Raw genomic sequence first — 12323 nt, 5'->3', positions numbered from 1 at the left:
AGGCCAACCCCCGCCCCCCAGAGTGGACCGCTGGGTGGCAGGAGGGGATAGAGGGAGAGGAGGAGATGGCTCTCTCCCAGGGCGCAGGAGAAGAGCCAGCAAAGATGGCAGAGGGGCTGGCCCCGTTTGGAACAAAGGAACTGGGGAGGGGGACAGGATTCCCAGGGACAAGAACCCACGTCTCCGGGCCCTGACCCACCCAGAAGGGACGCTGTGTCTGGTGACCAGAGATGTCTAGTCGCTGGCTTGTGAACTTGCTCTGGTGCTTTGGGCAACGCTGTCATCATTCCTGTGTAGCATGGGACTTGCTGAGTGGCAAGTGATGTCATCCACAATAGAGCCGTTTTCATTCCCTCTACCTCTTAGAGGAAAAAGCTGCTAAAAATACACCTGCCGTCCTGGGCCCCTCTGCCTCGCCTCCAGTAACAGTCGGCTCCAGAGACGGTGCTGCACTTGACGGAAGCGCATCATTTATAAAACATTAGCATTTCTCGTCCTGACATTTCACTTTCACATTACAGGACTTACTGAGTCTTCTAAAAAAAATTTAATAAAGTGCTTGGACTCTTGATTTTCCCACTGAGGGCTTTACTGTCTAACGTTGGAAATGAAATCAACAACAGGACAACATCCTTGGGTTCTCAGTGACAGCTGGGCCCTGGCACTGGCCTGGGGGAGAGCAGGCAGGTCACCAGAGAGCGCATGCTTTGCTCTGCCATTCCTGAACTCCGTTAGTGTGGGTTTCAAGCCTCGTACTGAGGAAGATTTGTTCAGTTGCGTCTGCAAACCCAGCCCTCCCCTCTATCTGGAGAACTGCCTCGTTTCTCTGAAGCAGGAGAGACAGGTGTAGCCTCCAGACCCTCTCTGCTGCCCTCTGGGTGGGTCCCTGGCCTCCTAGAAACCCCTCTGGGCCCCAGGAACCGGCAGCTTCCTTCCAGTCACTCCTGAGCCCCCTAAGAATCAACAGCTCGGCTGCTGCGGAAAAGGCTCTTGGGAACAGGCCAGGAGGGATCCAGGACCAGCCTGCTCCAGGGAGAGCCACGGAGATTGGGCCGACCCCGCACAGCCAGGGTGTGGGAAGTGAGTCATGTTTTGTGAGGGTGAGGGAAGAACCACAGAACAGAGAACAAGTGTGCGTGTGTGTGTTCGCACGCGTGTGCACACATGCATCCCAGTGAGTCAGTGTGCCCCTGCCCCATATGGCTCCTCCCGCCAACAAACGTGCTGTGCCCGGCCAGGCTCGCCCACCCCACAAAAGCCTGCGATCTGTCACCACTTCGGGAATGCAGGGTTAGGAAATGAGAAACAGGGTTCTTGTCCAAGAGAAATGTTTTTATTATTATTTTTCTCTCTTAATTGAATTCGGTGTTTCTTGCTCCTCACACACATCCTCTCTGGTGGGGAATTCAGGTTTGTGCAAAGCTCAGAGGAGACTGTGCCTGCCGAGGCCCTGGCCGACAGCATGGCCAACCTCGACCGGAGCCATTGTCCCCTATCTGGGCTTGCCTGTTCCATGCCCTGCACGTCCCCACTCCTGACCCCTGAGTCTGGCCCCCTTCCCCACCTCTGCCTGTCCCTGGGCATCTTCAGAAGGGCCAGGAGGGAGGGGGGCCTCCATAATGCAGAAGTGCCTGAGATGGTTCTTGAAATGCCCTCTTTGTTCCCCTTCTGCTAAGGCCACCTGATGCTTTCCCTCCTGCCACCTACACAGGACCCTTGCTGGGATGGCCATCAAAGAGCCTCAAGGAAAAATTCAGCAGCTGAGCCATGCTGGAGGCCTGGGCTCATGCTCGGAGTCTCCCTGGCCTGTCCAGACCGTTGCTGGCAAAAACGCTAGGCTGACGACACTGCCCAGCCTGTTGGGCTAACACTGTGGATGCTGCCTGCCCGTCGGCAAAAAAGACCCAGAGCCCCTTCCGTCCTCTTCTCCATCAAACCCGTCCCCAGGGCCCGGCTCCCTGATGTCCAATGAGCCACTTCTCGCCCTGATGACACCTAGTACAGTGGGGGTGACGGGGTGCTCTGGGGCGGCAGCCAGATTTGTGTTGCATATAAAAACAAGGTGATGCTCTGAACATTGAAGAAGATTGGTCCCCTGAAGTGATTCTTGCTGCCTGCCCTTCTTCTCCCTCGCCCTTCCCACTGACCCTTTGCCGTGGCCCTGGCAAGCCCAGGTTACAACCAGGACTACTGTTGCCAGGTTGGGATTCTAGACAAAAACCCTATGACTCTTTTCTTGCTAGAAATTACCAATACAATCCTTAGTTCAACAGATATAGTTTTCCATATAGTTTATAAACGTGAGAAGACATACAGTTTGGTAGGGGAGTGGGGCGGGGCCTGTGCATTTGTGTGTATATATATGGAGAGTGTGTATATATATAAGTGGACAGAGCTATAAAACTGCACCTCGTGTCAGAACCTCACTGCACTTGATGCATTTCTGAATGTCAGCCTCTGATGATCTTTCCTTTGGTAACTGGTTCTTGGAGCCCAGCAGCTGGGCCTGGGTCTGCCAGGGTTGCCTGAGACATCAGGAATGAGAGGCGTTACCCCCGAGGGAGGGACTGAGGACTGGAGTGAGGGCAGGTTGACTCTGTGGCCTCAGGCAAGAGCCAAAATGCCACCTGCTCCTGGGCTCCCAGATGGCTGGGCCACCCAGCCTCTTGGGTGAGTCTCGTCTGTTCTCCTCTGAGTCCTGCTTCCTCCAGGAATGGCAGGGGCCCTTCAGACCTCTCCAATGACCGGGATTCCACAGAGCCCAGCTCCTGTGGTGCGCTGTCCCATGTGGCCAATGAAGGATTCATTTTGCGTGCTTTAACCGCCTTGCTGGATGGATGCTGTCCGCGGGCGCTCGCAGGGCCTGGCTGGGACAGCTGGGTGTGATGCGCTAATCCCGTCCCACTTTGGGGCTGTACACTTTGGGTTTATAATCCACCGGGCAGGGCTCAGACAGCAGCCGAAGACTTTACCAGCCTCTGCCTGAAACCCAGCAGATCCTCCACTTGTTAAAAAAAAGAAAAGAGATTCTGTTCCTTGGTGGACACGTGGTAGTGCTGGGCGCAGGCTCCCCAAGTCCTCAGCGGAGAGTGACCACCAGCCCCAGTATCCAGGCCAGGAGGGAGGCTCCCAGGGAACTGCCCGAGGAGGCCTGTTGCACCCCGCTGGGGGCACGGATGGGGGTCCTGCGGGCACACTTGCCCTTCCTTTTGGGCCGCGCCGTGGGCATGATGTCAAAGCTGAACTTGTGCTGGTAGTCAGGGGCGTAGTCCTGCAGCTCGTGGGCCTGCTTCCCGGTGCCCGCCTTGGACACCTGGTTGCGATTCCTGTGGCTGGTGCAGTTCTTGCCTGGCTTCCTGTAGCCTGGGCGGGAGCCGGGCAGGTGGCCATGCGGGTGGCCCTTGTCCCTGGCAGGGCCACGGGGCGGGTAGTGCTCCTTGCGGGCGGCCCTGTCGGTGGTGGTGAGCGTGTGTGACTTGATCTGGTGCGGGGAGGCTGGCCCCGTGCAGTTCCGGAAGTCCTCGGCCCTCAGCAGCTTCAGGTCCTGGCCTTGCCGCGCCTCGGGGGACACGCAGGGGACGGCAGAGCTGGAGCCGCGGAACCTCCGCAGCCATTCCCACAGGGAGTGCGCCCGGCAGCCACAGTCCCAAGCATTCCCGTTGAGGCGGAGGAACTCCAGGGCTCCCAGGGGTGCCAGGCAGTTGCCCTGCAGCTCTGAGAGACTGTTGTTGAAGAGAAAGAGGGTGGTCAGCCTGCGGAGGTCGTGGAAAGCCTTGTGGTGGACCCACTGCAGCTGGTTCTCGTGCAGCAGCAGCCGGTCCAAGTTCACCAGCCCCCGGAATGTGTCCTGGCCCAGGCTCCAGAGCTTGTTGCCATGGAGAAACAGGTGGCTGAGGTTGACCAGGTCCACAAAGATGTCGTCCTGGAGGAACTCGATGTGATTGTCCTGCAGGTAGAGGTACTGCAGGCTGTGCAGCCCGCTGAAGATGCCTGCCGGCAGCGCGCTCAGCCCGCACTTGTAGAGGTAGAGGGCGTGGAGCTTCACCAGGCCCTGGAAGGTCTCCGGCGCCAGCGTCCGCAGCTGCCGGTTGTCGCCAAGGTCCAGCTCCTCCAGGTGCACGAAGCCCTCGAAGGTGTTGGGGTCGATGAAGGTGATGTTGTTGGAGTAGATCCACAGGGTGACCATAGCGGGGCTGAAGTGGCCCTGCTGGAGGAGGGTGATGCGGTTGTTCTGCAGGAAGATGCGTTCGCTGTCCTCCGGGATGCCCTCGGGGATGGCGGCGAAGTTGTGCGCCTGGCAGCTGACCGTCATGGGTGCCGGGTAGCACACGCAGTCCCGCGGGCAGCCGCCGCCCAGGGGCAGCTCCCCGGCCAGCAGCAGCAGCAACAGTTGCACACAGCACCCTGGCAGGGGAGAGAGAGCACAGCCAGGTCAGGGTCGGCCAGGGGAGGCGGGGACGGACGGGCTGCCGGAACGGTGGGCGCGCCACCCGCCTCGGCCGGGCTCTGTCCTGGGCTGTGCCCAACTCGGTCTGGGATGGCAGCCCCTTGGGAGAGGCTCCTGAAGGGAGGAAGGCTGGGGTCGGGCCCAAACGGGGCCCCCACCCGGCGTGAGATAACACTCTGGCTCTCCACCCCTGCGGAGGGTTCTATCCCCCCGCCGGGGCTGCGAGGAGAGCTCGGGGGCGCGCTCCGGGGAGAGCTCGGGGACGCCCTCCGGGAACGCGCCGTACGCTCAGTCCCGCCCCTAAACCCTAGCCCCGCCCCCAGGCTCGGTCGGCCGTGCTGGGGTGGGGGTCACAACCCATGGATGCGGTGCCCAGGCTCCGGTTCCTGTCTCAGCTCTGTCACTTCCTCCCATAACACCACATGGACAGGTAGTGATTCACACTCCTGGCCTAACAAAGTACATATATGGAGGCCTGAAGAGTCCTTTTATGTATTCTTAATAACAAAGCATGCATGCAAGACACCAAAGTTCATCTCAAAAGATGTCTCATTTATGGTGCCTTCTGTGTCCTCAAATATGTCACAGCGCTCTGTGCCTCAGTTTCCTCATTTCTAAATAGTAGTAGTTTTTCCCTGCGGAGCTGTGAGGATGTGCTAAGGGGCCCTGTGTGTGAAGGCCTGGGGGAGACACCAGGGCTGCCTGGCTTTGGGGCCCCGAGGCACTGCCAGAGTGAGGCTGGCAGCCCCTCCCATCGGGTCCGGCTTCTGGCCCCTCCAGTCTCTGCACCTCACTCCCAGGCTGTGTGCTCCCAGGCCATGGTTCCAGACCAGGCCTTGCCTCTCGACTGTCCGAAGCATTTCCTCTGTAGCTTCCCTCTAATTGGGCATTAATTAGGCATTCGTTAATGGATCCTTAAAATAATTTATTTTCGGATGTGTCCAGCCAGTGGTCAGATAATAGCCCTATGCTCATTATCGGAGCGGCCTCATTATAGGCGATCATCATTACCTGCCTTTTTCCAGGGTCGCAGCTGCCCCAGGCTGCCTGGCAGGCGCCGGTGTGCAAGGACAGGCTCCAGGCCGGTAGACCCCCACCCCACAGGGCCGGGCAGCCATCTCGTCCCTGCCCGGCGTTGGCCTCTTGCCCGTCCCTTCCAGCTTGGCCAGCCGGGCCTCTCGGGAGAAGCCGGGGCCTGGGGCAGCTCAGCTGATACCTGCTGTCAGCTCTGCCCAAAGCATGTAGAAAGGACCAAGACTCCCGGCCACTCTCAGACCAGCCTGCTCCCAGCCTCACCCAGGCCACTAGGCCCTGCTCCCAGGCCTGTGGCCCGCCTAGCCTCCTGGCCAGTCTCGGGCAGGCCTAGCCACCACTGCCACCCCCTCATTCCTGGCAGAAACGGCATCGTAAATAAGTGACAGTTCCCAGCTGTTGGGAGTTATGGGCTCCCAGAGAGTGGCAGCTGCTTCCCGTCCCCCTGTAATCACCCGGCTTCCACCAAACGTTTCCAACATAAAAATCATCGCATATAATTTCGTTTTTGCATAATTGGGTTCGGTTGCGATTTCAGAGCAATTATGACCTCGGTGGCGGCGGCGGGGGTGGTGGTGACGGTGCAGCTGTGAGGACCCTTTCCGGGCCGGGCCACGCTCCATGTGGTTCCTGCAGTGTCTTGAGCCATCTCAACCACTGGACAGCCTGCAGGCTAAGCCCAAGGCTGGTGCCCCCTCAGCCTCCATTTCCCTTTCTGTAACGTGGGTAGGAGATGATCGCTTTGCCAGCGTGCCCCACGGGGAGGCTCGGGTCTGACCTCCAGGCCCCCACTGCCCACCTCAGTCTGGCAGGGGGTCCAACCTGTACAGGGGGAAGCAAGAGTGTGAGGGGCTAGAAGCCTGGACCCCCAAGCCCCAGGTGACTCTCAGGGAGCCTGCCAGGTGCCTTGAGCCTCCAAAAGCCAGGGGTGGGAGGAGGGCCCAACCCACACTGGCTGTAGCTTCCACAGAGACTGATATCCCTTTCCCCTCTCTCGGCTGGCACTCCTCACCCCTGCCCGGGCTGCTGTCTCCCAGGAAGCTCGCCTCAGGGCAGCAGCCCTCCCCTTGCCATCTTGGGGGAGCCCAGGGTGCCCCTCCCAGCTCAAGGGCATTCACAGTGCTCACTGTGCTGAAGCGGACCAGGCCATGGCCATGAACCGGTGCTTGTGGGACCCACGGTGCCACACCAGACCCTGGGGGGTGGGTGCTGCAAAGAACAAGGCTTTCCCTGTCCTTAATGTCTGGCAGGGGAGAGACACTGACCGTGGGGGCAGGGGTAAGCTGTGGCAGGCTCAGCACTAATACCGCTCGACATTTGTGCAGCTTCCGAAGTTTACAAAGCACTTCCGCGTGCGCTCCTCTGATCCTCAGCATTACTGGCGGTGGCAGGGGGTTCTCCTGCCCCCTGACCTGGATCGGGGCACACAACCCTTCCGCCTGCTATTGTGCTGTGTCTCCCTGAGGCCCCGGGCTGCGCTTCTCTGAAGTGTCCCCAGAGAAGCTGGGGGCCCCAAGGAGAGCCCTAATCTTCCTCAGACAGGTGCCCCAGGGAATGTCGGGGCATAGGGAAACCAGGCAGAGACCCCAGCTTGGGTGAAAAAACCAAATGCCCAACAATCTAGGCAGGGGCTGAGCAGCCAGCATGTGAACACACTTCGGCAGGTGTGCGGGGTAAAGGCAGGACCTAGGGCAGGAGCCCCCCATGTCCTTCCTAGGAGAGGGGCCCAGAAGGAGGCAGGGACCCCAGCCAACCGCTTGGAGCTGCTCTCCATCCTTCAGTGCTGCCCAGATGCCGGGGATCCAGGCCAGGGAAGCTGCCCTTACACCAACCCTGTCTCCTTCCACTGGGCACTGGAGTGGGTCTTGGCTGCATCTGCTTCTCCACCCTGGAAGCTGGCCCCATCTCCAAGGCCCTGGACCAGCCCTCCCACCCAAACTCACCTGCCTCTGGCACCCCTGCCCAAGCCAGTGGGTACCCTGGTCCTGGATGTCACCCTGCTGGGGTTTCTTCCCAGGGAGGCTGGCACTTGGTTGCTGCAGTTTCTCCTGTGCCCCTCTGTGTGCCAGTGGGAGCCCCGACCCACTGATTGCCTGATTAATGTACTAACAGTGAAGCGGGTGTCTTTGCCGTGGGCTTTATGACCTCGAGTTAGCAGCCCTGCTCCATGGAGGAGCCTTGCACCCCCTCCATCTGCCTCCTCAGCCCTCTCCTGGGTGGGGCAGGGCTTGCTCTGCCTGAGGGGGCTGAAGACAGCAAGGCTGGGTCTCGTCCCCCTCTTCCTCAGGCTCTCCTCCTCTCCTCCAGGGGCATGCACCCGGCTGATGCTTGGCTACTCCCAAACCTCCTGGCTTCCCACACATCTGAGCTCACCTGAGGCTCCCAGCCTCATTCATTCCTTCCTCCCTCCATTCAGCACTTGCCCTGAGTCTTGCAGTGTCCAATGCGCTAGGTAGGGCGGAGCCCGGGGATGAACCGGGCAAGCCCTCACGGGTTCATTTGCAGATAGGGGGGCCCCCAATCCCAGGCAGTCTGGTCAGCTGCTGGGGCCCAGAGTAGGCACCCAAGGGTGTGTGTGTAAAGGGAAGCTCAGGGAAGGTCCCTGCCACCCCTGGGCCACCTCCTCCAGGAAGCCTCCCGCTCCCCTGTTAGCACAGAGAATACACGGTAGAGATTGTGTTGTTTACGTGTCCTCCTTCCTGCAAATCCCAAAACCCTTCACCTGCAGGGCAGGAAACTGTGGCAGAGGGGGTGAGTGGCTGGAGCACGGGCAGCGCCTCACCCCGTCTACTCAGCAGCCCCAGTGGGACTGGACCTGGCCGGATGGGTGGGAAGGGCATAACAGGCAGAAGGTACAACATATGCAAGGCACCGAGATGGGGAAACAGGCAGTGTGCCCCCATCTTACCCCAGACCCCCTCCTCTTTCAGCCTCTGAGTAGCTAGAGTCCCCCAAAAAGCTGTAACACCAGCTCTGCGAGGCTGGGGAGACCCAGGCCTGGGAAGGCCGGAGAGGCCACGAGCGGAACCAGCGCTGACAGGACCTCTGTTCCAGTCCCAGGCCAGACAGAGCAGCAGGGGTCCTGCAGCTTGCCCACCATGGAATCGGGAGGGAGCTAACTAAGGGGGACTCAGTCCTAAAGACACTCCGAGCTCTTTACATGGAACCTTCACACCACCGTGCCATCGCAGAGCTGAAATGAGGCACACGGCGGGGAAGAGGCTGGCGAGGCCACACGACTGGTGAAGAGGCTGATGGAACAGACCTCACTCCCTGACTTCAAATCCAGGAGCTCCAAGTTGCCTGGGGCAGGCAGGGCATCCTCATGGGAGGGAGGGCTGCTCAGCCCTCCCTGGCCCCAACGTCTCAGACCTCCCCCTGACCACCTCTCCCTACGCCTGCACAGGGACAGCCCCAGGGACTGGAATCCCCTGAAGGCCCCCAGGCAGGTCCGTGAGGCTCTGTGAGCCTCAGAGACTCATGTGGCCAGTCCTTCTGGCTCTGCAGCCCACCCTCCCTCTGCACAGGGCGGGCTCCCCCACCCTCCTGCCCCAGCCTCGCCAGCGGCTATTCTCTGAGCCAATCAATGCTAACCAAAAGGTTCTGCCAGTAAGATAACAGCCTTGGGCCAGGCCTGCTGCGCTCACAGAGCTACTGGCGCCCCAGGCCACTTGGCACCGTCCCTCCATGCCACACCCAAGCGCAGGCCGTTTCCTGTAGCATTCCCCCACCGCAGCCTGGCCCAGCCCGGAGAGGCTGGGCTTCCCTCCACGGCCCCCACTGCAGATGCCTGGGATCCACCTGCCTCCTCTGGGTGTCCACCTGTCACACAGACTGTCCGAGGGTGAACTGCAGCTCCCCCATTCCCCAAGCCTCCTCCCCATGCATCTTCGCATCTTCCGTCTCAGGTGAAGGCGGCGCCTTCATTCTGGATGCTCAAGCGAGACCCTCAGAGTCACGCCAGCCCCTCTCTCTCACCTCATACCCAATCTGCTGGGAGTCCTGTGGGCTCAACTTCAGAATGCACCCAGAATCCCCCCATGTCTCCCTGCCACCACCCCAGCCTGGGCCCCCAGCATCTCTCACCTGGCAATTGCCATAGTCTCCTGAGGGGGTCCCCAGGCCCCCCCCCTTGCCTCTACATGTCTACTAACACAGCCGCGCAAGTCGGAGTCAGAGCACGTGACCCCTTTGCTCAAAACATCCTCGGCCCCATTGTGCTCGGTAAGACCCTCCAGTCTTCACCGGGGCCCTGGCCACGGCCCCCTTCCCCTGCCTTCCCTCCCCCTGCCTCTTCCACCTCTTCTTCACATGCTGGGTGTGTCCTGCCTCCAGCCTTTGGCTGCCCCCTCCTCCTGGAGCACTGCCCAGGATACCTGCCCTGCCCTCGCCCCAGCATTCGGGTCTCTCCCAGGGTCATCTTCTCAGTCAGGCCTTCTCCAGCAGCCTATTTTAAATGGGCTCCTTCCCTCTTTTACTTTCCCCCTTAACACTCATCCTCTTCTAAATAAATTATTTCATTTATCTATTTATCTTGTTCCTTTTCTGTCCCCTCCCACTGAGTGTCAGCTCCACAAGGACAGTGATCTTGTCTGGTGCGTTTCCTGCTATGCCTCTGGGGCCTAGAACGGTGCCTGGAACATAGTAGGTGCTCAATAAACCTAGTGGCTCTTGTTAGTACTGAGGCCTCTGGAAGATCAGCCTCGGCTTTGGCTCTCTCCCAAGGGCCCCTGGGCCATCCCAGAGGTGACAGATGGTGGGGAGAGCTCTGCAAGGGAAGATATACACCAGCCCTGTCCAAGGGGCAGGTGACCAACATAGCTTTGCCTGGGACTCGGGGCTTTCCCAGGACTTGGGACTTTCAGAACTAAAACCGGTAAGTCCCAAACAAACCAGGACCAGTCAATCACCCTGTCTGAGGCCCAAACTGTGCCTCCCTTCCAAAAACCAAAATCTCTGGGCCCAGGAAGGGGAGGGGACACACAGGCAGGCACGAAGCATGAGGGTTCTCCAGACACCCATGCCGCGGGTCTACATCCTGCAGCCCGGGAGGCAGGCCCGGCCTACACGGAGCCTGTGCGTGTGCGTGCGTGCATGGATCTGCATACATGTCTATGCACGCGTGCTACTGTGTGTGTTTAGCCGTGTGTGTATACGTGGCTACGCAGACATGTGTATGCAGTCTCTGAGTGCGCACCCATGTATGCAAGCTCGTGCTTGTCTCTGGAGGCCACCAATGGGGCTGGCATCCTGGGCCCTTTCATCCTGCAGCATCCCTGAACTCCAGCCCAGAGAGGGGGCCTGGGTCTGTGATATCCCCATCTTATCTGGGCACTCACTCTGGCTTTGTCTTTAGCTCCTGCTCTCCTCCTGACACGCTCAATTATCTACCTACTCCAGGGTCACTCTCAGCTGGGAAGCAGGTGGCCTCTTACCGGAAGAGCCCTTTGCTTTTACCTGCCATGGCGAGCCCCCTGCACAGGCCTGGCCTGGATGTTGTGCTGACTGAGCTGCCGAGCTCTCGGGGGGGCTCCTCACTGGAGCAACCGCAGGCTCCTTGCCTAGCTGAGTCTGCCACCTCCTCACTGTGGGGTGCCCTCTGGGGGGGTGGGATGCTGGAGGCTGGTGCGAGCAGCTCTATACCTCCGGACTGCCAGGCTTTGGGACCAGCCCCACTGGGAGCACATTTCAGCTGGGCAATCCAGGCAGCTCACTAAACCTCCAGGGTCTCAGTTTTTTAGTCCAGGAACTGGGAGGCAGAGCGCCTGCTTTACTGGGTGTTGGAAGCCCTCAGTGAGGCTGTGCCCCTGAACTGTAGCCCAGGGCAAGCCGAAGAAGAGGCATTCCCAAGGGTGATGATGGTGTTACTGGTCCTGTTATCAAAGGAGCTGCTGCTCGCCCCCTCAGGGCTCTCCCCACCCCCATACCCTGGCTTTCACCCCACCCACTCTGGTGCCCCCAGACCCCAGAGGCCTGGCACAGGGATCTGACAGGTCAGACACTGAGGCGGGGCTCAGACCCAGGTTCAAGTTCTTTCTCTACCAGGCCTTGGCTGCCCCCAGGACACAGCAGGTGGGGATGGGGTCTTGACCTCTCTACTTTGCCCTTCCTCCCAGCCCATCCATCTCCCTCCGGAGCTGCCAGCTCCCTGCAGAATGCCCCAGGTACTTGGGCTCTATCCTCACCTCGGGAAGCCTCTCTGGGGCTCAGAAAATGCGTCCCATGTTACTCAAATTTGCTCCTCGATTTGCAGCCCCAGAATCTGGGCTGTGGCAGCCCCAGGCTGAGGGCCGAGGGCCTCTGGGAGCCAGTCCTTCCCAGGAGCTTTTGAGAAGACTCTGCATCTTGCCTCCTCCCTCTAAACCCTGGAGCCTACGACTCCTCCCTCAGAGCCACAGCAAACTGTGGGTCCAGCTGCACACAGACAGGGCTGCTGAGGCTGGAGGGGTATCTCAGGTGCGTTTGGTGGGGCAGGTAAACCTCTGTGGGCATGGGACAGTCCCCAGGGGCAAGTGTCTATTGCCTGCCTGGGGTCACTGAGGGGATGTGAGGGAGACAGAGTAGGGGTGGGGATCTACCAAATCCCGAAGGCCCTGGCATTGGAGGACACAAAACAGGAGAGGGGACCCAGCCTGTGAGAAACAGGTGCACAACTCTCTTCCAGGAGCCCTTGTTCCTAGTTCCTGGTACAGCCACCCTTTCCTTGTTGTCAGTGAAAGGTGTCCAGAACTCACACCCGGGGCGTCGATCACCCCATTCTGAATCTGTCCCCCACCTCCTTCATTCATGAGAGTTCACTCTGTGCTTGCTGCTGCCACACTAAAATCCAGCTCCATCTAGTTGA

General features: G+C 59.8%; 1 protein-coding gene across 2 annotated transcripts in view; it reads right to left on the bottom strand.

Moving 5' to 3' along the window:
- Nucleotides 1-1311: 1311 nt before the first annotated feature.
- Nucleotides 1312-12323, bottom strand: part of RTN4RL1 (reticulon 4 receptor like 1) — a 67704-nt gene continuing 56692 nt past the window's right edge. Inside the window, exon 2 of one of the 2 annotated variants that reach the window (XM_011223410.3) lies at nucleotides 1312-4404. In XM_011223410.3, the coding sequence (XP_011221712.1) occupies nucleotides 3080-4404 (1325 nt within the window). In that variant the 3' untranslated portion in view covers nucleotides 1312-3079. The remainder of the gene's footprint in view (nucleotides 4405-12323) is intronic. The other variant, XR_004619920.1, reaches the window with a different exon arrangement.

Source organism: Ailuropoda melanoleuca, chromosome 13 (genome assembly GCF_002007445.2).
Source record: "Ailuropoda melanoleuca isolate Jingjing chromosome 13, ASM200744v2, whole genome shotgun sequence".
Lineage (NCBI taxonomy): Eukaryota > Metazoa > Chordata > Mammalia > Carnivora > Ursidae > Ailuropoda > Ailuropoda melanoleuca.
The sequence above is the reverse complement of the archived record's forward strand: the minus strand, read 5'-3'. Positions and strand labels throughout refer to the sequence as shown.